The following is a 26,851-nucleotide window of genomic DNA, read 5'->3' as shown; positions in this document are numbered from 1 at the left end:
AATGGTAGAACACGATGGGTGGAAGCTAGCTGTTTGTGTGATGACAAGGACGTTGGATATGGAAGAGATTCAATCTTAATGAAAAACCAATTGCAAAGAAAATCAAGGATTCACTGTGAACTTCCTTGCAGAGGCGTTGCCTGATACACCACTGAACATCATAGTTCTTGAAAAAGTACACAAAGTTCTGGAAGAACTCTGCGGATCAGGCAGCATCTCTGGAGAACATGGAACAGTGACGTTTCACGTCGGGACCCTTCTTCAGTCTTCAGAAGGGTCCAAACTCTTAACGGGGGATAGGAGAGGAATGGACAGATGGGGTGAGGAGGGAAGGATGGGGAGTGGAAGGGGGGGAGAGATGGGTCGTGATCAGGAGGAAGGGAGAGATGGGAGGCAGGGGCGATGAGTAGGAGGGAAGAGATTGGGGAGTAGAAGGAGAGTTAGAGTGGGAAGGGGGTGGGACGAGATGAGGAGGGAGGGAGGAAGGGGAGAGACTGGACGAGACGGGGGGGAGGGAGCACGTTCTGCAGACAGCCCCACAGCCCGCAAGCTGCCTGATTCAGCGGCCGACGGCTCCCTCTGCTGGGACGGGCTCTGGTTCTCGCCCGCTCTCCATTTCCCATCGTCCCAGCCTCAAATACAGCAGCGAAGCTCCAAGATGGCGCAAGCAATATTCGAGGCGTTGGCAGGTAGTAAAAATGCAACGTTTCACCTACTCTTGCGCACTTTAATGCTCGCCCCCGACCATTGCATCCGTGCATTCTCGTTGCATGCACCAGCGCTGACATTCACGCCGCCTGCAATTGATTACAAAGTCTGGCCAAGCACAAATGCTAGCAAACTATTGTTCTGCAATCTCCCCTTCTCTTCCCATCTAATGCAGATGGGAGCGTGTTTATTTGGGGGTGGAAGGAGAGGAGAGGAGGGTTAATGAATGATCCTGCCCCGGGAGGAGGCGGTGACTCCGGGCTGCCCCGGGGGGAGAGCAGCCGGAACAGCGGCCGCTGAGCAAAGGCGCCGCGGGAGGCACGGGGGGCTGTTGGAAAAGCCAGACAGGGTTTAAAAGGACACAGTCCCAGCAGCAGCAGCATGCAAGCAGAAGACTGACTGCCTTGCAATGTTGCAATAAGGCTGAATAAATGGGTCCCACAAACAAGGGAAGGGATATGAGTCCACAACGCTAACAAATGTATGCATAGCCGCTGAGAATGTCGGAAGAGTTATCACGCAGTTCTTCTGTAGCGATTTTAAATTCTGAAGAAAGTTTATTTTTGCGGGGGGGAAATGCATATATATGCAGGTCTGAGGCAGGCACACGTAGACCAGAGCGGACATGCAACTTGCAGCACGACTGTTTAGGTCTCAGAGTCACACAGCCCGGAAACAGGCCCTTCTGCCCAACTCCTCCATACCGACCAAAGTCCCTCATCTAAGCGAGTCCCATTTCCGTGTTTCCCCGTGTCCCATATCCTCTGAACCTTTCCTATCCATGAACCTTTCCTGTCCAAGTGTCTTTTAAATGTTGTTATGGTACCTGCTTCAACTTGCTATTATGGTCTAGAAGTAGAAACAAGGAACTGCAAATGCTGGTTTATACCAAAAATGGACACAAAGTGTTGGAGTAACTCAGCGGCTCAGACAGCATCTCTGGAGAAAAAGGATGGGTGATGTTTCCGGTCGGGACCTTCCTTCCGACTGACGTTTCAGGTTGGGACCCTTCTTCAGGCTTCTTGAGACTGAACAAGGGTTCCAACGCAAAACATCACCCATCCTTTATCTCCAGAGATGCTGCTTACCTCGCAAAGTTACTCCAGCACTTTGTGTCTATTCAAGGAACTGCAGATGCCGGTTTACACAAAACGGTTCAATGGTACTTTATTGTTATGTGTAAATGCACAGCAAAATTATTTTCCTTGCATCGGCTTGTACACGCTAGAACACGCTAGAATTTAGAAGATTGAGGGGGGATCTTATAGAAACTTACAAAATTATTAAGGGGTTGGACAGGCTAGATGCAGGAAGATTATTCCCGATGTTGGGGAAGTCCAGAACTAGGGGTCACAGTTTAAGGATAAGCGGGAAGTCTTTTAGGACCGAGATGAGAAAATCATTTTTTACACAGAGAGTGGTGAATCTGTGGAATTCTCTGCCACAGAAGGTAGTTGAGGCCAGTACATTGGCTATATTTAAGAGGGAGTTAGATGTGGCCCTTGTGGCTAAAGAGATCAGGGGGTATGGAGAGAAGGCAAGGATGGGATACTGAATTGGATGATCAGCCATGATCATATTGAATGGCGGTGCAGGCTCGAAGGGCCGAATGGCCTACTCCTGCACCTATTTTCTATGTTTCTATACAGCTCAGTCAAGTATTGCCATACCTAAGCGCATCCTCAAACAGTAAAGTGTACAGAAATAGTCCACTGAGCCTGCATGCAAGAGGCGCCTGGTTTCGGCATCATCTTCAAAGTCCAATCCGCGCTCTAGGCCTTATGAGCGGTGCCTGATCCAGGCATGCCCCAGGCTGCTGCAGGAACTCCAGCCATCGCCTGCCATGGACGTCTGGATTGTCCAGCAAACCGACAAGGTGAAAGGCCTGGATGTGGAGAGGATATTTCCACTAGTGGGAGAGTCTAGGACCAGTGGCCAAAGCTTCTGAATAAAAAGACATTCCTTTAGGAAGGAGATGAGGAAGAATTTCTTTAGTCAGACGGTGGTGAATCTGTGACAGAAGGCTGTGGAGGCCAAATCAGTGGATATTTTTAAGGCAGAGATAGATAGATATTTGATTAGTATGGGTGTCAGGGGTTATGGGGAGAAGGCAGGAGAATGGGGTTGAGGGGGAGAGATAGATCAACCATAGACCTGATGGGCCGAATGGCCTAATTCTGCCCCTATCATTTATCAATAATGACGTCCCTCTCCTCACCTGTCCAAAATGACGCAAAGTGTTGGAGGAACTCGGCAGGTCAGGCAGTATCTGTGGAGAGAATAGACACAACGTTTCGGGGCAGGACCCATCTTCAGACTGCCTTTTTCTTCCACAGGTGCTGCCTGACCTGCTGGGTTCCTCCAGCACTTTGTGTTTTGCTCAGGATTCCACCATCTGCAATTCCTTGACTACCTACATTCAGTGAGGATCCCTTGAACCCATTTTTTATTTTGTTCCTGTCAGGCAGCACAGTGGCGCAGCAGTAGAGTTGCTGCCTTACAGCGCCCGAGATCCGGGTTCAATCCTGACTATGGGTGCTGTCTGTACGGAGTTTGTACGCTCTCCATGTGATTGTGTGGGTTTCCTCTGGGTGTTCTGGTTTCCTCCCACACTCCAAAGACGTACAGGTTTGTAGGTTAACTGTCGTCTGTAAACTGTCCTGTTGTGTAGGAAAGAACTAGTCCTAGAGTCATACAACCTGGATATGGGCCATTAGGCCCAACTTGTCCACACCGACCAACATGCGCCATTCACAATAGTCCCACCTGCTTGGCCCAAATCCCTCTAAACCTAAACTAGTGTACGGGTGATCTTTGGTCAGTGTGGACTCGCTCGGCCATAGTTTAGGTTGTCAAAGACTAGAGGGCATCACTTTAATGTGAGAGAGGCAAGTTTTTAAGCACACAGGGTGGTGGGGCCTGGAACACATTGCCTGTGATGGTGGTGCAGGCAGATACGATAGTGGCGTTTCAGAGGATTTACGATGGTAATGATGACAATAGTGGTGTATGGAACATGTGCAGGCAGAGGAGATTAGTATATGGACTGTGGGCCGAAAGGCCTGTTGCTGTGCTGTATTATTCTAAGTTTACTTTAGACTTTAGAGACAAAGGCCCTTCGGCCCGCTGAGTCCACACTGACCAGCGATCCCCATCCACTAGCACTATCCTAGGGGTGGGAGATTGCAACCTTCACGTGGTCCGCCCTGTTTCGACGAATGCAATCAACCTGGCGTGCACAATCAAGTAAGATCAAATAGAACAAGTTGTCCTACAACTTTAGGCTGTGCACGCCATACGCAAGAAGAAGAAGAAGAAGAAGAAGCACTATCCTACACTCTAGGGACAATTTATAATTTTTACCGAAGCCAATTAACCCACAAACCTTTACGTCATGGAGTGTGGGAGGAAACCGGAGCACCCGGAGAAAACCCACACTGTCACAAGGCAGCAACTGTACCATTACGCCGCTGTGCCACCTCTGTTCTATGTTCTTACACTCCCTTCTTTATCTGTGAGGACCCTTGCTCTCCCTCACCGTGCTAAGTGCCCGTCACTCTCTCTCTCCCCCTCTCTCTCATTCTCTCCCTCTCTCTTCACAGGGATAGACAACCAGACGGTGCTGGCTGTACAGTCGCTGCTCGACAGTCAGGGCGGGGTCTCTGACCCAGGCGCGCAGGGGGTGCCGCCCCGCAGTGTACAGACCCCCCTGGGTGAGTAGCAGAGGGATCAGACTGGGATTCCCGCCACCCCCCCCCCCCCCCCCCCCGGCCCAATGATTCACTCCTCCCCCCCCACCCTGACACCCTCCTCTCACCCTCCAAACCATAAACTGTCCCTCTCTCAACCCCTAACCTTACTCCCCCCCTCTCTATCTCTCTCTCCCTCCCCATCTCCCTCTCTTTTTGTCTCTGTCTCTGACCCTGTGACATCTCTCTGACCCTGGGACCCTGGCTCTAACCCCGCGACCCTGCCTCTGACCCTGTAACCCCATCTCTGACCCCGCGAACCCATCTCAGACCCCACGACTCTGTAACCTCTGACCCCGCGACCCTGTGACTTTTCTCTGACCCTGTGACCTCTCTCTGACCCCGCAGACGAGGAGGACGTCTTCCTGTGCGGACGATGCAAGAAACAGTTCAACTCGCTGCCGAGCTTCGTGGCCCACAAGCGGGAGCAGTGCCAGGGCAGCAACACCTCCCTGCCCCCCGGACCCTTCACCCCCGCACCCCCCCCGCCCACCCGACAGGTGAGGGGTGAGGGTCAGAGGGCAAGGGCAGCGGCAACAGGGGGGGTGGCGTTTCTCCCTCTCCCACTCTCCTCCCTGCCCCCTTATCTCCCCTTCCCCTCCTCCTACTACCCTCCTCCCTCTCTTCTTCCCCTTCTCCTTCCCCTCCTACCCCCTCGTTCTGGCTCCTCATCCCTCCCCTCACCCTGGGTGTGTGTCAGGAAGAGGAGAGGAGGGGGAGTGTGACAGGGGGGGTAATGTGTCATGGGGTGTGGGTAGGATTGTGTTGTTGACACTGGCTCCGTGTGAGATTAATCACATCTCTCTTTCTGTCTGTGTCTCTCTTTCTCTCTCTTTCACTTTCTCCCTCTCTTTACTCTCTTTTACGCTCTCATGTCCCGTCTTTCTCTCTATTTTTCTCACTTTCTCTCTTTCTCCCCTTTTCTCTCTCGCTTTCCTTCCCAGTCTCTCCCCCTTTCTCTCTCCCTTTTCTATTTCTCTCTCTCGCTCTCTGTCTCTCTGTCTATCTTTCTTTCTCTCTTTCTCTCCCTCTTTTCTCCCTCTCTCTACCTCTCTTTTCCTCTTTCTATCCTCTCTTTCTCTCTCTCCTTCCCTCTCTTTCTTCCCTCACATTCTGTATCTCTTTCCCTTTTTTTCTTCATCTCCCTCTCTTTCCCTCCCTCTCCCCTCTTATTCCCCCCCTCCCCCCCCCGTCTTGCAGCAAGTGCCGACGTACATCACGCTGCCCCACTCTCCCCTCACCCAGGCGCTGGTGCAGGGCAACATCGTGGTGAGTGACGAGGTGCTGATGTCGGCCATGTCGACCTTCACCTCGCTGGACCAGCCCATGGGGGCCCTGTCCCTCCCCCAACAGGTAGGTGCTGGCCGTGTGGGAGGAGTGGGGAGGGAACCACCCACCGCCTATCCCCCCTCTCCCAGAGTCAGGGGGGGAAGTCACTGGGAGAGTGATGGGGGGGGGGGGGGCAACTTGTAATCACATCACACGACCGGGATACAGTGACAATATTTGTCACTCAAGTCATACTATACTATACACGGCGGCACAGTGGCACAGCAAGTAGAACCGCTGCCTCACAGCACCAGAGACCCAGGTTCAATCCTGACCTCAGGTGCTGTCTGTGTGGGGAGTTTGCTTGTTCTCCCTGTGACTGCGTGGGTTTCCTCCGGGTGCCTCGGTTTCCTCCCACACCCCAAAGACATTCCTCCCACACCCCAAAGACCCTAGTGTGTAGGAAGTGGATGAGAAAGTGGGATAGTGTCGATCTGGTGGTGGGGTGGTACTAGTAATGAACGGGGTGATCGATGGTCGGTGTGGACTCGGTTGGTCGAAGATTCTGTTTCCATACTGTATCTCTTTAAAAAAAAAAATCAAGCCATGCACAAGTACAACAGGTACAAAGGAAAAAATACCAGAGTGCAGAATGCAACGTTACTGCCACAGAGAAAGTGCACCTAAAAAAAGTTCACAGGTGGCAATGAGGGTGGCCAGGGGAAGAAAATGTTCCTGTGTCTGGTGATGCGTGCATTCAAGTTTCTGTATCTTCTGCCCAATGGGAGAGAGGGGAAGAGATGATCTGAAAGTGGGATGACATAGAACTGGTGTGAAGAGATGATGGATGGTCGGCATGGATTTGGTGGGCCGAAAGGCCTGCTTTCATGCTGTATCTTTCAATCAACCACTGGAGCATGTTATCTGGTAACTTTTTCTTTGGTCTATCTCAGCCGACATAAGCACTTTGGCTGGGACATTTGATGAACTTTCTCGTGGTCAGGGCCTGCTATCCAGAGAGTTTACACCACTTGTTCGTTCTTGGATAGACCACCTTGCCAATCATAATGGTATCAGTTTATTATTGTCTCGTGCACTGAGATACTGTGAAAAACTGTTTTGTGTCTATCCAGTCAAATCACAGTCCTGGGGAGAAGGTCAGGGATAGATTTAATAGCGGTAACTTTGGAAGGGTAACGCAAAGGGTAGTGGGTGTATGGAACCAGCTGCCGGAGGAGGTAGTTGAGGCAGGTACTATTGCAACATTTAAGAAGCAATTAGACAGGTACATGGCTAGAACTGGTTTGGAGGGGTATGGACCAAACGCAGGCAAGTGGGACTAGTGTAGATGGGACTTGTTGGTCGGTGTGGGCAGGTTGGGCGGAAGGGCCTGTTTCCACCCTGTATGTCTCTATGATTCCTGGGTAGACGGTCAGAGGTAGACTCAACATCAGCGGGTCAGGCAACATCTCTGGAGAAAAGAAATAGGTGACGATTCGGGTTAAAGGCTTTCGACCCGAGAAGGAAACTAGAGGTATGAAAAGGTACAGAACGGAGCCGGCACCGATGACTCGGTAAAGGTGGAGCCCACATTGGTCCATTGTTGGCTGTGGAAGAGGTGATTACAAAGGGATAAGAACAGTGAAACTAGCAGGACGACTGAGGTGGGGGAGGGTTGGAGAGAGAGGGAGTACAGAGGCTACTTGCAATTAGCGAAATCAATATTCATACCAGGAGGTTGTAAGCTGCCCAAGCAAAATATGAGGTGCTGTTCCTCCAATTTGCATTTGGCCTCACCCTGACAGTGAAGGAGGCCCAGGACAGATAGGTCAGTGTGGGAATGGGAGGGGGAGTTAAAATGTTTGGCTATCGGGAGATTAGGTAGGCCAAGGCGGACGGAGCGTAGATATTGAGCACAACGATGGCCCAGTCTGCGCTTTGTCTCGCCGATACATAGGATTTCACATCTGGAATAACGGATACAGTAGATGAGGCTGGAGGAGGTGCAAGTGAACCTCTGCCTCACCTACAAGGACTGTCAGGGCCCCTGGACAGAGTCGAGGGGGGAGGTATAGGGACATGTGTTGCAACTGCTGCAGTTGCAGGGAGGAGTACCTGGGGAGGGGGTGGTTTGGGTAGGAAGGGACGAGTTAACCAAGTAGTTGCAAAGGGAACGGTCTCTGCGGAGAGTGGAAAGGGATGCAGATGGGAAGGTGTGGCTGGTGGTGGAATCCTGTTGGAGATAGCGAAAATGTCAGAGGGTTATGTGCTGTATGCGACAGCTGATGGGGTGGAACGTGCTGGAATCCAGGGGAGAATGTCAGGGGGAGTGGGCTCCTGCCCATTGCCATCGTGAGATCCCCCTAACTGTCTCCCCCTGTACTTTGTTCTGTTGGCGTTGTGACTTTACTCTGATGACTAACGATGATCTCCTTCTCCTGCCCCCTGTGCCCTGCAGAGCGGCCACAACCTGGCACCGGGACCCTTGTACATCCCAGCCCCCCCTCCGCAGCCAGCACCCGCCGCCCTGCCCCCGCCGGTGCACACCACGGCCAACGGCGGCGCGGTGGTACAGGTCTACAGCGCCCTGGCATCGCTGGGCAGCGGCTCCACAGACGGGAACTCGCTAGCCATGCCGCACTTCCAGGTGGGACCACCGGGGGGAGTGGTGGGGCGATGGAGGGGGGGAAGGCAGAAACCCAGGGGTCAGTCTGAGGCACAGCCACTCCCTTCCCATCGTTCCTTCCTCCCCATCCCCCTTCCCACCTCCCTCTCCTTCTCTCCCTCTTCCTTCTCCCTCCCCATCACTCCTCCCCTCCCCCTTTCTTCTCCCACCCCATCCCTCTCCATTCCCATCCCCTTTCCTCCCCAACCCTCCCTTCCCTTACCTCCTTCCTCTTCATCTCATGTTGCCACATTGAACCGTACAGCACAGGAACAGGCCCTTCGGCCCACAATGTGCATGTTGAACATGATGCCAAGTTAAACTAATCTCCTCTGCCTACACGTGAACCACTTCCTCGTTTCCTGCACATCCATGTGCCTACCTAGTTTACCCTGCCAGCCTCCTCCATTCCCCCAGAGCCCCCTGTCTGTGAGGGGGTGGGGGGTGGCGGCTGCCTGTGGGATCCCCCCACTCACCTGGTCGCGGAGTTCCCGGCTGATGCTCCCCCTGCACCTCCCCAGGTTCCGGGCCCATGTGGGGAGAGTTCACCGTTCACCAGCCCCCCCGTCTACAGCCCGGGCAAACACGGCTTCAAGACCAAGGCCGACAGCATGGCGGCTGCTCCGGCCCTCAGCCCTGGCAATGCCCACAGCAACGGCACCGGCAATGGGACACTCACCGGCTACCAGACCGACCCACCCAAGGCCCGGCTCACCAAACAGCCCATCAGCATCCAGGAAGGTAAGACCCACACCCAGGCACTGCATCCATCCTCCCTTTCCTCCTCTCTCCTTCCCCCCCTCCCCTCTTCCTGCTCCTTCCCTCTCTCCCCTCTTCCTTCTCCTTCCCTCTCTCCCCTCTTCCTTCTCCTTCCCTCTCTCCCCTTCCACCTTTTCCCTTCCCCTCGCCCCACCACTTCACCCCCTCCCACTTCTCCTTCCCCGTCCATCCCCCTCTCTCCTTCCCCCTCTCTCCTTCCCCCTCTCTCCCTCCCCCTCTCTCCCTCCCCCTCTCTCCCTCCCCCTCTCTCCTTCCCCCTCTCCTACCCTCGACCCTTCCTTCCCCCCTCCTCTCTCCCCTTCCCTCTCTCCTTCCCCCACTCCCTTTCCCCCTATCTCCTACCTCCGCTCCCCTTCCCCCTCCACCCTTCACTTGGGGGCGGGGGTGAGAGGCCATTCACCCCCTTGAGTCTGTTCTGCTGGTCAATGTCAGGACTGACCTCAGACCTCCCCGCCAGACAAGATCTCCAATGGCTCTCGGGCAACGAGGAGCAAGCGAGAGGGAGAGTTGGGGGTGTTTAATTGTCTTACTTGCAGCAGCATCACTGGTCTGTAAACACAATACACATAGATAACATAATAAACCAAAAAAAAAAGAATTACAAATAACTCTTATTAGTGCTTAAAAAACCCAAAGTCCTAGTGCAACCAAGACAGTTCGTAGTTCATAGTTTAGTTGGTGTTGCAGTGTTTAAGAGCCTGATGGTTGTTGAAAATAATCTGTTCCTGAACCTGGCGGTCACGGTTTTCAGGCTCCTGTTCCTCCTTCCCGATGGCAGGAGTGAAATCTTCTTCTTGCATATGGCGTGCACAGCCTAAAGTTGTAAGACAACATGTTCTGTTTGATCTTCTGTTTGTGCACGCCAGGTTGATTGCATTCGTCGAAACAGGGTGGACCACGTCAAGGTTGCAATCTCCCACCCCAGGAGTGAAATGAGAGCATGGCCAGGGTGGTGCGGGTACTCTAATGATGTTGGCTGCCTTTTTTGAGGTAGCGACTCTTGCAGATCCCTTCGATGGTGAGGAGGTCAGTATCCGGTGTGTGAAGAGCCAGACACAAACTCTTCCTCTCTCTCTTCCAGGTAAAAGCAAGTTGCAAAAACTCAAATGCCACTATTGTGACAAAATGTTTGCCAAGAACTTTGATCTCCAGCAACATATCAGAAGGTACGTTCCATAGAACACAGAACTGTACAGCACAGGGAAAGTCCCTTCGGCCCACAATGTCCGTGCTGAACGCAATGCCGTTCCATATCCTTCCATTCCCTGCATATCCATGTGCCTATCTTAAACACCACTATCGTATTTGCCTCCACCACCACCACCCCGAGCAACGCGTTCCAGGCATCCACCACCCTCTGTGTAAAAAACATGCCCCGCACATCTCAATTAAACTTTGACCCTGTCACCTTAAAGCTATGTCCTCCAGTCTTTGTTATTTTAACCCTGGGAAAAAGCGTTCTGACCGTCTGCCCTATCTATTCCTCTCATAATTTTATATACTTCATTAGTTTAGTTTAGAGGCACAGCATGGAAACAGGCCCTTCGGCCCACCGAGTCCACGCCGACCATCAATCACCCGTTCACACACTAGTTCCATCTTATCCCACATTCTAATCCACTCCTTACACAGGGCAATTTACAGAGGGCCAATTAACCTACAAACCTGCACATCTTTGGGATGTGGGAGGGAAAGCTGAGCGCCCGGAGGAAATCCATGCAGTCACAGGGAGAACGTGCAAACTCCACACAGACAGCACCTGAGGTCAAGTTCGAATCCGGGCCTCTGGCGCTGTGAGGCAGTCACGATGTTCCAGAGAAAACATTCCAAGTCTGTCCAAACTCTGTAGCTGATACCCCCTCATCCAGGCATCAATCAATAAAATGCAGAAATAAGGCCATGCAGATGCCGGTTTATAAACACAAAGACACAAAGTGTTGGAGTAGATCAGAAGGTCAGGCAGCATCTCTGGAGAACATAGATAGGATACGCTTCAGGTCGGGGCCCTTCTTCAGACCTTCAGACCTGAAATGTCACTTATCCATGTTCTCCAGAGATGCTGCCTGACCCGTTGAGTTACTCCAGCACTTTGTGTCTTTTTATAATCATTCTGGTAAACCTCCTCTGCACCTCTGAAATATATCCTCTGGCATAGTGCCTACCGTATATATGCCTCTCATAATTTAATATATTTCTATTAGGTCTCCCTGCAATCTCTGACATTCCAGAGAAAACAGTCCATGTCTGTCTAACAATCTAAGTCTATCCAACCTCTACCATTAGTTTGGTTTATTATTGTCACGTGTACCAAGGTACAGTGAAAAGCTTTTTTGTTGTGTGCTATGCAGTCAGCGAAAAGACTATACATGATTACAATCAAGCCAGCCACATGATAAAGAGTATAACATTTAGTGCAAGAAAGTAAAATCCGATTAATGATAGTTTGATGGTTTCTAATGAGGTAGATGAGGCCAGGACTGCCGTCTAGTTGGTGAGGGGATGGTTCAGTTGCCCGATAACAGCTAGGAAGAAACTGTCCCTGCATCTGGAGGTGTGTGTTTCAACACTTCTATACTTCTTGCCTGATGGGAGAGGGGAGAAGAGGGAGTGCCCGGGGTGAGACTGGTCCTTGATGATGCCGGTGGCTTTGCCAAGGCAGAGTGAAGTGTAGATGGAGTCGATGGAAGGGAGGTTGGTTTATGTGATGATCTGGGCTATGTCCAAAATTCTCTGTAATTTCCTGTGGTCTTGAATGCAACTGTTCCCAAACCATGTTGTGATGCATCTCGATACAAAAACATTCTGCGGCGCATTAGCTCCGGATTCCTTCCACACTCCAAAGGCATACAGGTTTGTAGGTTAATTGTCTTTGGTAAGATTGTAAATTGTCCTTAGTGTGTAGGATAGTGCTAGTGTACGGGGATCGGTGGTCGGTGCGGACTCGGTGGGCCGAAGGACCTTTTTCCGCACTGTATCTCTAAACTAAACTAAGGTGCTTGCCTCCCCTCTCTCTCTCTCTCCCCCTCCAGCCACACCGGGGAGAAGCCGTTCCAGTGCATCGTATGTGGCCGAGCGTTTGCGCAGAAATCCAACGTGAAGAAGCACATGCAGACGCACAAGGTGTGGCCAGCAGGTCAGGCCCGATCCTCCGTCTCCATGCAGGTGGTGACGGTCAGCCCGGAGAGCAAGCGGCCACGGGGAGAGCGTGACGCCATCGGTCAGTCCACAGTCCACCAAACGCCAGCGCCATTAGCCTGCGCCCTTTTATTTTTAGATGGCTTACAACCCAGTGGTATGAATTTGATTTCTCTAATTTCAAGTAATCCCTGCATTCCCTCCCTCTCTGCCCCTCCCCCACTCTAGTCGTCCTGCTAGTTCCACTGTTCGTATTCATATATCACCTCTTCCACAGCCAACAATGGACCATTGTGGACTCCACCTTTCCTTGGTCATGAGTGCTGGCTCTGATTTGTTCTGAACATTTTTATACCTCTAGTTTCCCTCCCCCTTACTCTCAGTCTGAAAAAAAGGGTCTCAACCCAAATCGTTGCCTATTCCTTTTCTCCAGAGATGCTGCCTGATCCCCTGAGTGACTCCAGCATTTTGTCTATCTTCGGTGTAAACCAGCATCTGCAGTTCCTTCTTAGGCGGTTTTACTTTTAGTATACTTCATTAAAAGTTTGTAAATTATAGCTTATAAACTCATAAATTCATAATCCATAGGAGCAGAATTAGGCCATTTAGCCCATCGAGTCAACTCCGCAATTCAATCATGGCTGATCTATTTTTTCCTCTCAACCCCATTCTTCTGCCTTCACCCCACAACCTTTGACACCCTTACTAATCAAGAATCTGTCAATCTTCGCCTTAAAAATACACATTAACCTGACCTCCATATCCGTCTGTGGCAATGAATTCCACAGATTCACCACCGTCTGGCTAAATAAATTCCTCCTCATCTCCTTTCTAAAGGTATGTCCTTTTATTCTGAGGCTGCCCCTCTGGTCCAAGATTCTCCCACTAGTGGAAACATCCTCTCCACATCCACTCTACCTAGGCCATTCACTATTTGGTAAGTTTCAATCAGGTCCCCCCCTACACTAGCACTATCCTACAAACCAGGGACAATTTATAATTTTTACAGAAGGCAATTGTAACATGCAACAAAACCTTTCACTGTACCTCGGTACACATGACAATAAACTAAACTAAAATATCATTGTAAGAGAGAGAGATATACAGCACGGAAACAGGAAACCGAGTCCACGCCGACCAGCGATCACCCCATACACTAGCACTATCCTCCACACACTTTGGCCAATTAACAATCTTTAACCAAAGCCAATAAACCTACAAACCTGCATGTCTTTGGAGTGTGAGAGGAAACTGGAGCACCCGGAGGAAACCCACGCAGTCACAGAGAGTCATACAAATTCCGTACAGGCAGCACCCGCAGTCAGGATCGAACCTGGGTCTCTGAGGCTGAAAGACAGCAGCTCTATCACTGCACCACTGTGCTGCCCACAATGTTGTTATAGTATGTTGTTATGTTGCCCATATCCCTCTAACCCTTTCCTATCCATGTACCTGTCCAAGTGTATTTTAAATGCTGTTATAGTACCTGCCTCAACTACTTCCTCTGGCAGCTCGCTCCATATACCCACCTCCCTCTGAGTGAAAAGTCAAACCTTTCCCCTCTCACCTTAAACCTGTCCTCTGATCCAGGTAAAAGACTCGGTGCATTTCACCTGTCTATTTCTAAACCATGAAAAGACACAAAATGCTGGCGTAACTCAGCGGCGTAGGCAGCATCTATGGAAAACATGTCCATTACCTCCACAGACGCTACCTGGCCCGCCGAGTTACTCTAGCACTTTGTGTCTTTTTATTTAAACCTGCGCTTGCAGTTCCTGATATCCACATCTGCCTGAACCATCCTTGGCCCGTTCAGACCTAAAGGGGGCGAGAGGTCTCTCTATACACACGCAACGATTACTCCAATAGGAATGGGCAGATGGGTGTGAGAGTGCTGAACTCCTGGGGTGGGGGTGTAGTGTGGGGGGAGGGGTCTCCCTTCTCTCTGTCCCCACCTTGTGCAGGATTGGAAACTTCTGAGCCCAGGTTACTGATGTCTTTAATGAGCACTTGTTCCTCTCTCTCCATCCCTCTCCCCCTCCCCACCCCATCCTCCGTTCCTATCTCTCCCTCCCTCTCTGCCTCTCTCTCTCCGCATCCCTTCCTTCCTCCCTCTCCCTCCTTTCATCTCTCCACCCTATCTCCCCCCCCCCACTCCCCTACCGTTCCCTCTAGCAGGTCTGTCGGAGAGCATGGAGCAGGATGGGCGGCTGAGCCCGGAGCTGCCCCCTGGTGACGGGGGTGGGGAGGGGCAGCAGATGCTGGTCATCGACAGCTCCTACCAGTGCCAATTCTGCCCCTGTAAATTCCTCACCTACTTCCAGCTCAAGTCGCACATGATCCAGCACAAGAACCAGCAGGTAAATTGTTGCCAAGGTGTAGGCTAGTGCTAGTGCACGGGGCAATCGCTGGTCGGCGCAGACTCGGTGGGCTGAAGGATCTGTTTCTGCCAAAACTATATCCGCTGTTTCACCAAAACTAAAAAATAGACAGTGCTGGAGTAACAGTGGTTCAGGCAGCATCTCTGGAGAACATGGATAGGTGACGTTTAGTATCGGATGTGAATAAGGGTCCTGACACAAAACGTTGCCTATCCATGTGCCCCAGAGATGCTGCGTGACCCGCTGAGTTCAATTCAGAGTTACCCCAGCTCTGGTAGCGACTGGGAACGATAGCTCTGTCCGCGGCCGCAGGTGATTTGTTCCCCTCTTCCCCTCCCAGGTGTACAAGTGCGTGGTGAAGAACTGCACGCAGACCTTTATGAAGCTGGAGGAGTTTGTGGAACACATCAAGAACCACGATGATGAGATCACCTACCGCTGTCACCTCTGCAACAAGATCTTCCCCTCGCTGTACGAGCTTGGCGTGCACCAATACTCCCACAGCTTGTACCCACAGCAGCTGCCCAAGAAAGGGCCCACCTTTTACAGGTGAGTCTCCTCCTTCTCCACACTCGACATGTCCACATTGGGCGGCACAGTGGTAGACTTACTGCCTTACAGCGCCAGAGACCCGGGTTCAATCCTGGCTACAATGCTGTCTATACAGAGGTTGTACGTTCGCCCTGTGACCACGTGGTTTCCTCCGGGTGCTCCGGTTTCCTCCCATATCCCAAAGACGTGCGGGTTTGTCAGTTAATTGCCCCTAGTGTGTAGGGAGTGGATGGGAAAGTGAGATAACATAGAACTAGTGTGGACGGGTGATCGATGGTTGATGGGGACGAGGTGGGACGAAGGGTCTGATTCCATGCTGTATCTCCAATCTAAAATATTTAAAAGACACTTGGACAGCTACATGGAAAGGAAAGGTTTAGAGGGGTATGGACCAAATGCGGGCAGGTGGAGGTAGCGTAGATGGGGCATCTTGGTTAGCATGGACGGGTTGGGCTGAAGGGCATGTCTCCGTGCTGCGTGACTATGACTCTATTCCTCTTGTGCTTGTGTGTCCACAGGTGTTCGAGATGTTTGAGTAAATACTCCACACCGGAGGCTCTTGAGCATCATCTACAGACTGCCACTCACAACTACCCCTGCCCACACTGCCAGAAGGTGAGACACAGACCGTGTGAACTCCCTCCAACATGCAGCGTTCAGTGTGTGGGCAAAGCTTACAGCCCACGCGCATGGTCCAGTTAAACCCCACTTCCGTTATCGATCAGAAACCTGGCATGCACAGACACGGTGGCGCAGCGGTAGAGCTGCTGCCTCACAGCGCCAGAGACCCGGGTTCGATCCTGACCCCGGGTGCTCTCTGTGTGTTTGTGGTTTCCACGTTCTTCCTGTGACTGCATGGGTTTCCTCCGGGTGCTCCGTCTTACCTCCCACATCCCCCATAGACGTGCGGATCTGTAGGTTAATTGCCCCTAGTGTGTAGGGAGTGGATGAGAAAGTGGGATAACATAGAACTACTGTGAACGGGTGATCGATGGTCGGAGTGGACTCGGTGGGCTGACGGTCCAGTTTCCGCGCTGTATCTCTAAAGTCTGAAGTAAAGTGTCAACCCGCCTTCCTCTCCACAGGTATTTCCCAGCGAGAGGTATCTGAGGAGGCATCTCCCCGTACACGGTGGAGGGGGGGTCTTCAAGTGCCAGATCTGTAAAAAATCTTTCAAAACGGAGCATTATCTCAAACTTCACCTGCTTATTCACTCTGGTAAGTCCACGCGTTCCATCTCTCCGTCTCTCACAGCGATCACATCAGAGATACGGTGCAGGAACAGGCCCTTTGATTCACTGAGTCCGCATCAACCATCGATCACCCGTTCACACTAGTTCCATGTTATCCCACTTTTGCATCCACTCCCTACACACTAGGGGCAATTTACAGAGGGCCGATTAACCAACAAACCTGCACGTCTGACTTTAAAGATACAGCGCGGAAACAGCCCCTCCGGCCCACCAAAAACGTGCCTACCAGCTATCACCCGTACACTAGCTCTATCCTACACACTGGGGACAATTTACAAATTTACCAAAGCCAATTAACCTACAAACCCGCACGTCTTTGGGATGTGGGAGGAAACTGGACCACCCGGAGCAAACTCACACGGTCACGGGGAGAATGTACACACTCTACAGACCGCACCCGAGGTGAGGTTTGAACCCGGATGTGTGAGGCAGCAGATCTACCAACTGTGCCACCATGCCACCCTTATTGTGCTTCAGGTGCAGTAGGGTATATGTGGCGTATGATTTTACTAGATTGTATGGCAAAATAAAGAACTTCACTGTAACACGGTGCATGTTACAATTGAATACTATTGACTATTAGAGTTGCAGTCATACAGTGTGGAAAAGTATGAAAAATATGTAGATCCTTGGAAAAAGCCACAGGGGGGCAGCAGGGGTCATTCTTTGTTCTGGGCTAATCTCTTCCAGTTTATTGCAACATATTTTCATCCCCCTTTTCTTGTGCTTCCGGACAGGTGAAAAACCATTCAAATGCTCGTTATGTTCAGCAGCTTTCAATCGCAAAGATAAAGTCAAGAGGCACATGCTGACTCACGACCCTGTCAAGAAATTCAAGTGTCCCTTCAGGTAGGTTCTCTCTCAGTCTGAGTCTCAGTAGAACAGTATAGCACAGTAACAGGGCCTTCAGCCCGCAATGTCTGTGCCGAACATGATGCCAATGCCAACCCTTGCCTGCCTGCGCGTGATCCAATACCCCTCCATTCCCGGCATATCCTTGTGCCTGTCCAAAAATAGACACAAAGTGCTGGAGTAACCAGCGAGTCAGGCAGCAGCTTTGGATAAGTGATGTTTTGGATCAGGACCATTCTTCAGTCTGAAAGTAGGGGCTTGGGGAGAGAGGGGGGGGGAGAGCTGGAGGCGAGAAAAGACCAAGACAAATCAAGGCTGACCACAGATGATTTCAGGCAGGGTGTGGCCCTGGTAGGCCCATTGTTGGCTAGTGAAGGTGTAATCTCAAGAGGGATACAAACTGTGGAAATGGTTAAACGACCAGCGTGGAGGAAGGGGGCGAGATGAGAGAAGAGGGGAGTGTTTGTGGAAATTGCTTAAAATTAGAGAATTAATCTTTGGAGAAGTTCTACTCCACGGTGCCTGACATTCAGGAGAGTCAGGGAGTGGAAGTTAGTGGAGTGGCTATTACTAAGGAGAAGGTGCTTGGGAACAGCGGCCGGGCCTCTGGCACAAAGACCGGTCCTGTTGCTCAGAAGGGTAAGGAAAAGAAGAGGAGGGCAATTGTAATAGGGGACTCTATAGTCAGGCGGTCGGATAGGCGATTCTGTGGACGCAGACAGGAGACCCGGATGGTAGTTTGCCTCCCTGGTGCCAGGGTCAGGGATGTGTCTGAACGTGTCCAAGAAATCCTGAAATGGGAGGGAGAGGAGCCTGAGGTTGTGGTACATATAGGTACCAACGACATAGGTAAAAAAAGAGAAGAGGTCCTGAAAGAAGAATTTAGGGAGTTAGGTAGAGAGTTAAGGAGAAGGACTGCAAAGGTAACAATCTCAGGATTACTGCCTGTGCCACGCGACAGTGAGAGTAGGAATGGAGCGAGGTGGAGGATAAATGAGTGGATGAGGGACTGGTGCAGTGGGTATGGATTCAAGTTTCTGGATCATTGGGACCTCTTTTGGGGAAGGTGCGACCTGTACAGAAAGGACGGGTTGCACTTGAACTCGAGGGGGACCAATATCCTTGCGGGGAGATTTGCAAAGGCTACTGGGGAGACTTTAAACTAGTATGGCTGGGGGAGGGACTCAAATTGGGAAAGCTAGCAGTCAGTGTGTGAGGCAGGAGGCAGAGAATGGTAGCACTCTGACCCAAAATGTAGGGGAGAGAGAAGAAAAAGACAATAAACAGAGAATAAGAGAGGGTGGGTTTCTTAAATGTGTATATTTTAATGCTAGAAGCATTGTAAGAAAGGTGGATGAATTTAGAGCCTGGATTGACACCTGGAAGTATGATGTTGTGGCGATCAGTGAAACATGGTTGCAGGAGGGCTGTGATTGGAAACTAAATATTCCAGGATTTCGTTGCTTCAGGTGTGATAGAATTGGAGGGGCAAGAGGTGGAGGTGTTGCATTGCTTATCAGGGAAGATATTAAAGCAGTGCTTTGGCAGGATAGATTAGAGGGCTCGTCTAGGGAGGCTATTTGGGTGGAACTGAGAAATGGGAAAGGGGTAGCAACACTTATAGGGGTGTATTATAGACCGCCAAATGGGGAGCGAGAATTGGAAGAGCAAATATGTAAGGAGATTGCAGATATTAGTAGTAAGCACAAGGTAGTGATTGTGGGAGATTTCAATTTTCCACACATAGACTGGGAAACACATTCTGTAAATGGGCTGGATAGGTTGGAGTTTGTAAAATGTGTGCAGGATAGTTTTTTGCAGCAAAACATAGAAGTACCTACTAGAGAAGGGGCGGTGCTGGACCTCCTGTTAGGAAATGAGACGGGTCAGGTGGCAGAGGTATGCGTTGGGGAACAGTTCGGGACCAGTGATCACAATACCATTAGTTTCAATATAATTATGGAGAGGGTCAGAACTGGACCTAGGGTTGAGATTTTTGATTGGAGAAAGGCTAACTTTGAGGAGATGCGAAAGGATTTAAAAGGAGTAAATTGGGACAGTTTGTTTTATGGGAAAGATGTGGAAGAGAAATGGAGGACATTTAAAGGTGAAATTTTTAGAGTACAGAATCTTTATGTCCCTGTTCGGTTGAAAGGAAATAGTAAAAATTGGAAAGAGCCTTGGTTTTCAAGGGAAATTGGACACTTGGTTTGGAAAAAGAGAGAGATCTACAATAATTATAGGCAGCATGGAGTAAATGAGGTGCTTGAGGAGTATAAAGAATGTAAAAAGAATCTTAAGAAATAAATTAGAAAAGCTAAAAGAAGATATGAGGTTGCTTTGGCAAGTAAGGTGAAAGTAAATCCAAAGGGTTTCTACAGCTATATTAATAGCAAAAGGATAACGAGGGATAAAATTGGTCCATTAGAGAGTCAGAGTGGACAGCTATCTGCAGAGCCAAAAGAGATGGGGGAGATATTGAACAATTTCTTTTCTTCGGTATTCACCAAGGAGAAGGATATTGAATTATGTGAGGTAAGGGAAACAAGTAGAGTAGCTATGGAAACTATGAGATTCAAAGAAGAGGACGTACTGACACTTTTGAGAAATATAAAAGTGGATAAGTCTCCAGGTCCAGACAGGATATTCCCTAGGACATTGAGGGAAGTTAGTGTAGAAATAGCAGGGGCTATGACAGAAATATTTCAAATGTCATTAGAAACGGGAATAGTACCGGAGGATTGGCGTACTGCGCATGTTGTTCCATTGTTTAAAAAGGGGTCTAAGAGTAAACCTAGCAATTATAGACCTGTTAGTTTGACGTCAGTGGTGGGCAAATTAATGGAAATGATACTTAGAGATAATATATATAAGCATCTGGATAAACAGAGTCTGATTAGGAACAGTCAACATGGATTTGTGCCTGGAAGGTCATGTTTGACTAATCTTCTTGAATTTTTTGAAGAGGTTACTCGGGAAATTGATGAGGGTAAAGCAGTGGATGTTGTATATATGGACTTCAGTAAGGCCTTTGACAAGGTTCCTCACGGAAGGTTGGTTAAGAAGGTTCAATGGTTGGGTATTAATGCTGGAGTAGCAAGATGGATTCAACAGTGGCTGAATTGGAGATGCCAGAGAGTAATGGTGGATGGTTGTTTGTCAGGTTGGAGGCCAGTGACTAGTGGGGTGCCACAGGGATCTGTGTTGGGTCCACTGTTGTTTGTCATGTACATCAATGATCTGGATGATGGTGTGGTAAATTGGATTAGTAAGTATGCAGATGATACTAAGATAGGTGGGGTTGTGGATAATGAAGTAGATTTTCAAAGTCTACAGAGAGATTTATGCCAGTTGGAAGAGTGGGCTGAAAGATGGCAGATGGAGTTTAATGCTGATAAGTGTGAGGTGCTACATCTTGGGAGGACAAATCAAAATAGGACGTACATGGTAAATGGTAGGGAATTGAAGAATGCAGGTGAACAGAGGGATCTGGGAATAACTGTGCACAGTTTCCTGAAAGTGGAATCTCATGTAGATAGGGTGGTAAAGAAAGCTTTTGCTGTGCTGGCCTTTATAAATCAGAGCATTGAGTATAGAAGTTGGGATGTAATGTTAAAATTGTACAAGGCATTGGTGAGGCCAATTCTGGAGTATGGTGTACAATTTTGGTCGCCTAATTATAGGAAGGATGTCAACAAAATAGAGAGAGTACAGAGGAGATTTACTAGAATGTTGCCTGGGTTTCAGCAACTAAGTTACAGAGAAAGGTTGAACAAGTTAGAGCTTTATTCTTTGGAGCACAGAAGGTTAAGGGGGGACTTGATAGAGGTCTTTAAAATGATGAGAGGGATAGACAGAGTTGACGTGGATAAGCTTTTCCCACTGAGAGTAGGGAAGATTCAAACAAGGGGACATGACTTGAGAATTAAGGGACAGAAGTTTAGGGGTAACATGAGGGGGAACTTCTTTACTCAGAGAGTGGTGGCTGTGTGGAATGAGCTTCCAGTGAAGGTGGTGGAGGCAGGTTCGTTTTTATCATTTAAAAATAAATTGGATAGTTATATGGACTATATGGAAAGGAATGGAGGGTTATGGTCTGAGCGCAGGTATATGGGACTAGGGGAGAATACGTGTTCGGCACGGACTAGAAGGGTCGAGATGGCCTGTTTCCGTGCTGTAATTGTTATATGGTTATATGGTTAAACAGAAAGGTCTGAAGGTGGATAAGTCACCTGGCCAGATGGACTGCACTCCAGGGTTCTGAAAGAGGTGGCTTTAGAGATTGTGGAGGCATTAATATTGATATTTCAAGAATCACTAGAGTCAGGTTCCAGATGATTGGCAAATTGCCAATATTATCCCACTATACAAAAAGGGAGCAAAGCAGAAGAGTGGAAACTATAGGCCAGTTAGTCTGACCACAGCGGTTGGTATGATTTTAGAGTCCATTATAAAGGATAATGGTTCATGATAAAATAGGGCAAAGTTAGCTTGGTTTTGTGAGGGGGAGATCTTACCTGATGAATCTGCTGCAATTCTTTGAAGAAGTAAATAGCAGGACAGACAAAGGTGAGTCAGTGGATGTTGTTTACCTAGATTTTCAGAAAACCTTTCATAAGGTGCCATACGTGAGGCTGCTAAGGAAGATGAGAGCCCATGGTATCAGAGGGAAGATACTAGCACGGATAGCAGGTGGGATGGATGGCAGAAGGCAAAGAGTGGCAATAAAGGGGGCTTTTTCAGGGTGGCTGCCAGTGACTAGCGGAGTTCCGCAGGGATCGGTGCTGGGGCCGCTACTCTTCAAGGTGTATATAAGTGATTTGGATAAAGGTTTTGTGGTAAAGTTTGCAGATGATACGAAAATAGGTGGAAGGGCAGGTAGTGTAGAGAAATCAGGGACTCTGCAGAAGGACTTTGACAGGTTGGGAGAGTGGGCAGAGAAGTGGCAGATGGAATATAGTGTAGCAAAGTGTGGAGTCATGCATTTTGGTAGCAGTTATAAAGGCGCAGATTACTTTCTAAATGGGGAGAGAATCCAGAAATCGAAGGTACAAAGGGACTTGGGAGTGCTGATGCAGGATTCCCAAAAAGTGAATTTGCAAGTCGAATCGGTAGTACGAAGGCAAACGCAATGCTAGCATTAACTTCAAGAGGGCTTGTTTACAACAACAGGGAAGTAATGCTGAGGCTCTTTAAAGCGCTGGTCAGGCCGCATTTGGAGTATTGTGAGCAATTTTGGGCCCCATTCTGAGGAAGAATGTTGGCTGGAGAGGGTCTAGAAGAGGTTTACAAAAATAATCCCAGGAATGAATGGGTTAACAGATAATGAGTGTTTGATGGCACTGGGCTTGTATTCGCTGGAGTTTAGAAGGATGAGGGGTGACCTCATTGAAACTTACCGAATAGTGAAAGGCTTGGATGGAGTGGAGAGTATGTGGGAGCTAGACTAGTGGGAGAGTCTAGGACCAGAGGTCATGGCCTCAAAATGAAGTACTTTCCTTTTGGAAGGAGGAGGAGGAATTTCTTTAGTCAGAGGGTGGTGAATCTGTGGAATTATTTGCCACAGAGGGCTGGGAAGACCAAGTCAAAGGTTATTTGAAAGACAGAGATTTTTGATTAGTATGAGTGTCAGAGGTTATGGGGGAAGGCAAGAAAATTGAATTAGGAAGGAAAGATGGATCAGCCTTGACTGAATGGTGGAGTAGACTTGATGGGACAAATGGCCTAATTCATCTCCTATCTCATGAACTTTTGACCTTATGTCCACTGTCTGTCCAAAGGTTTCTTAAAGACCACTATTGTATCTACCTCCATCACCACCATGTTCCAGGCACTCTACACCCTCTGTGTGAAAAAAACTTGCCCTGCACATCTCCTTTAAAATTTGCCCCCTCACCTTAAAGCTCTGAGCATTGAACTGTACTGTATCGTACCCGTGTTGTGCTGCTGCAAGTAAGAATTTCATTGTTCCTTTTCAGGAAATATGACAATAAAACACTATTGACTCTTCTATCAAGGGACAATTTACAAAGTTAGCAAAGCCAATTAACCTAAAAACCTGTATATCTTTGGAGTGTGGTTTTATACTCTTCTATAAGATCACCCCTCAGCCTCACGCGCTCCAAGGAATAGAGTCCTAGCCTGCTCTTCTTCTTCCTGAGGCTCAGGCCATCGAGTCCTGGCAACATCCTCGTAAATCTAATCTGAATCCTTTCAGGCTTAACAACATCTTTCCGGTAACAGGGTGATCAAAACTGAACACAATACTCTAAAGTGTGTAGGAAGGAACTGCAGATGCTGGTTTATACCAAAGATAGATGGGCAAGGCAGCACAGTGGCGCAACGGTGGTGTTGCTGCCTTACAGCGCTAGAGACCTGAGTTCGTTCATGACTACGGGTGCTGTCTGTACGGAGTTTGAACGTTCTCCCTGTAACCACTTGGGTTTTCACTTGGTGATCTGGTTTCCTCCCACACTCCAAAGATGTACAGGTTTGTAGGTTAATTGGTTTTGGTTAAAATCTGTAAATTGTCCCTAGTGTGTAGGGTAGTGCTAGTGTGCGGGGATCGCTGGCTATCGCTCGGTGAGTCGAAGGCCCTGTTACCACACTGTAACTCTAAACTAAACTAAACTAATAATATACACAAAATGCTGGAGTAACTCAGCCGGTCGGGCAGTATCTCTGGAGGAAAGTATTAGGTGACGCTTCAGGTCGGAACATCTGAAGAAGGGTTCCAACCTGAAATGGAACCTATTCCATTTCACCAGAGGCTGCCTGACCCACTGAGTTACTGCAGCACTTTGTGTCTGTCTACAATAAATAGGTCCACGAGACATCTTGCAAGAGTCACTGACTAGGAGTGGTCCCTCTGTTTTCTGTTGTCTACAGGGTACATTCAGGATGCACAAAAGAATTCAACAGGCCGGATAAACTCAAGGCGCATATAATTGCACACTCAGGTAAGCTCTGTTCACCACGTAACTTTATCTTTAGGGTTTAGGTTTATTATTGGAGAGGGTCCAGAGGAGGTTGACGAGAAAGATCTCAGGAATAATTGGGTTAACATATGTTAACATTGGATTAACAGCCTGTACTGGCTGAAGTTTAGAAGGATGAGGGGAGAACGCATCCTACTCATCCCGAATAGTGAAAGGCCTGGAGAGAGTTGACGTGGAGAGGATGTTTCCACTAGCCTAGGACCAGAGGTCATAGCCTCAGAATAAAAGGGCGTACCATTAGGAAGGAGATGAGGAGGAATAAACCAGCATCTGCAGTTCCTCGTGTCTAAGTTTAGGTGAGATATAGTGAAAAACATCCATTGAAGTGCTGCAGTAACTCAGCGGATCAGGCAGCATCCCTGGAGAACGTGGACAGGTGACGTTTCGGGTTGGGACCCTTCTTCAGACATCCGAGTCAAAACATGGTGTAGAGCAGCAGGAATCAGAGAGGAGGAGCGCCGAGAGGGTGTCTCAGAACTCCTGTCGGAGAGAGGAGGAAAATTGCTTCAATGTAGGCTTGAGGAGATTTCACAGTGGAGCGGTAAAATGTAGAAATAAAGAATGCAGATGCTGATTAATATACAAAAGGATACAACGTGCTGGAGTAACTCAGCGGGTCAGGCAGCATGTCTGGAGAACATGGATAGATGGCATTTTGGGTCGGGACCCTTCTCCACCAGTCTGTAGAAGGGTGCAAAGGTGTCAACCCAAAACATCACCTAATCATGTTCTCCAGAGATGCTGCCTGATCCGCTGAGTTACTCCAGCACTTTGGTCTATCTTTGGTATAAACCAGCATCTGCAGTTCCTTCCTACACGCTTTAAAGTATTGCGTTCTTGTCTGGGTAGGAAGGGATCCGGGCAGGTGGGATGAGAGAGGGGTTGGGCCAAAGGGCTTAGTTCTAAGCCTGAGCTTCTGTTGCTCTCCCTGTCGCAGGTATCAAGCCGCACAAGTGCCAGTACTGCAGCAAATGCTTCAGCCGCCGGGCGCACATGACGGAGCACCAGCGCTCGCACACGGACTCGTACGCACTGCGCTGCGTGCCCTGCGGCCGCGGCTTCACCCGGGAGAAGTACCTGAAGCAGCACCGCTGCGGCTCCCGCGCTGACGAGCGGCAAGTCAGGAAGAGGCGGTGCGCCGCCCGCCGGGGCCCCAGCCGGCCCAGGAGAGCTCCAGCCGGGAGCCGCACGGCCAGGCGGACCGAAGGCGAGGACTCGCTGCCCGACTCCGGGGTGGCCGAGGCGAGGGACGGAGCCGCTGCCGACTGGCCAGAGCCTGAGGGCAGTGAGGACTCAGTGCTGGCGGACGGTGCCAGCATGCCCGGGCTGCCTGCTGGACAAACCCTCCCCATGGCCCCCGTCCCCGCCTACGTCCAGACCCCAGAGTGAACCTGCTCTCCCCTGGACTTTACACAGCAAAGGGGAAAAGTCGCCGAGATTTCATCCGGTGAAGAAACGGGGCATTAGTGCATCCCTGGCAACTTTTACAGAGCGGGGAGCTGATTTGTTACACATGGACCAAGCCACGGGGCAAGCAAGCTGCAAATAAAACAGATTTTTTAAATAAAACTAAAACAAAACTTTTCCCTGCAATCTTTTACATCCTGGGAAATAACATACACAAAGTGCTGGAGTAACTAAGAGGGTCAGGCAGCAATGGGGTAGGGGTGAATCGGTCAGAAACCTGGCTTCTGGAAGGACCATTTAGGAGCCTGATATCAGAGGGGAAGAAGCTGTTCCTGAGTCTGGTGGTGCGCGCTTTCAAACGTCTGTGCCTTCTACCGGAAAGGAGCAGGGAGAAAGAGGAATGATCGGGGTGGGACAAGTCTTCAATTGTGTGGTGGTGTGCACTTTCCTCCTGGTGCTTCGGTTTCCTCCCACATTCAAAGACGTGCGGTTTTGTAGGTTAATTGGCCCTCTGTAAATTGCCGCTAGTGTGTAGGGAGTGGATGAGAAAATGGGCTTACTTAAAACTAGTGTGAACGTGTGATCGACAGTCGGCATGGACTCGGTTGCCGAAAAACCTGTTTCCATGCTCAGTGCACAGTGGCCCAGCAGTAGAGTTGCTGCTTTACAGCGCTAGAGACACAGGTTCGATCCTGACTACGGGTGGTGCCTATGTGGAGTTTGAACGTTCTCCCTGTGACTGGGTGGGTTTTCTCCGGTTGCACCGGTTTTCTATCACATCCCAAAGACATACAGATTTGTAGGTTAATTGGCTTTGGTAAATTGTAAATTGTCCCAAGAGTGTAAGATAATGTTAGTGTAAGGGGTGATCGCTGGTCGGCTCAGACTCGGTGAGTTGAAGGGACACACCGCCTTTGCTAGCTCCCTCTAGTCTTAAGTCTGAAGAAGGGTCCCGACCCAAAAAGTCACCTATCTATGTTCGACAGAGATGCTGCCTGACCCGCTGTGTTACTCCAGCTCTTTGTGTGTTTTTCTGTAAACTGCCACCTTCCTTGTTTGGAACTCCTTCTGGATGGAGCCAATGAATAACTCTTCTGTGAAT

General features: G+C 49.6%; 1 protein-coding gene across 3 annotated transcripts; it reads left to right on the top strand.

Annotated features, from left to right (window-relative positions):
* Positions 1-555: 555 nt before the first annotated feature.
* On the top strand, positions 556-26,179 carry znf341 (zinc finger protein 341). 3 transcript variants are annotated; one of them, XM_033041740.1, is made up of 15 exons: positions 556-689; positions 4,311-4,421; positions 4,806-4,957; positions 5,658-5,810; positions 8,185-8,373; positions 8,913-9,132; positions 10,253-10,337; positions 12,201-12,388; positions 14,485-14,666; positions 15,028-15,236; positions 15,758-15,854; positions 16,325-16,457; positions 17,230-17,341; positions 24,233-24,303; positions 25,280-26,179. In XM_033041740.1, the coding sequence occupies exons 1-15, from the start codon at positions 659-661 to the stop codon at positions 25,729-25,731; spliced, it is 2,385 nt and encodes a 794-aa protein (XP_032897631.1). In that variant the 5' UTR covers positions 556-658; the 3' UTR covers positions 25,732-26,179. The 3 variants fall into 3 exon arrangements, with proteins under 3 accessions (XP_032897631.1, XP_032897629.1, XP_032897630.1); XM_033041738.1 differs by having other exon boundaries at positions 12,201-12,463; positions 14,482-14,666; XM_033041739.1 differs by having other exon boundaries at positions 557-689; positions 12,201-12,463.
* Positions 26,180-26,851: the final 672 nt, after the last annotated feature.

This window comes from Amblyraja radiata, chromosome 23 (genome assembly GCF_010909765.2).
Source record: "Amblyraja radiata isolate CabotCenter1 chromosome 23, sAmbRad1.1.pri, whole genome shotgun sequence".
NCBI lineage: Eukaryota > Metazoa > Chordata > Chondrichthyes > Rajiformes > Rajidae > Amblyraja > Amblyraja radiata.
The sequence above is the reverse complement of the archived record's forward strand: the minus strand, read 5'-3'. Positions and strand labels throughout refer to the sequence as shown.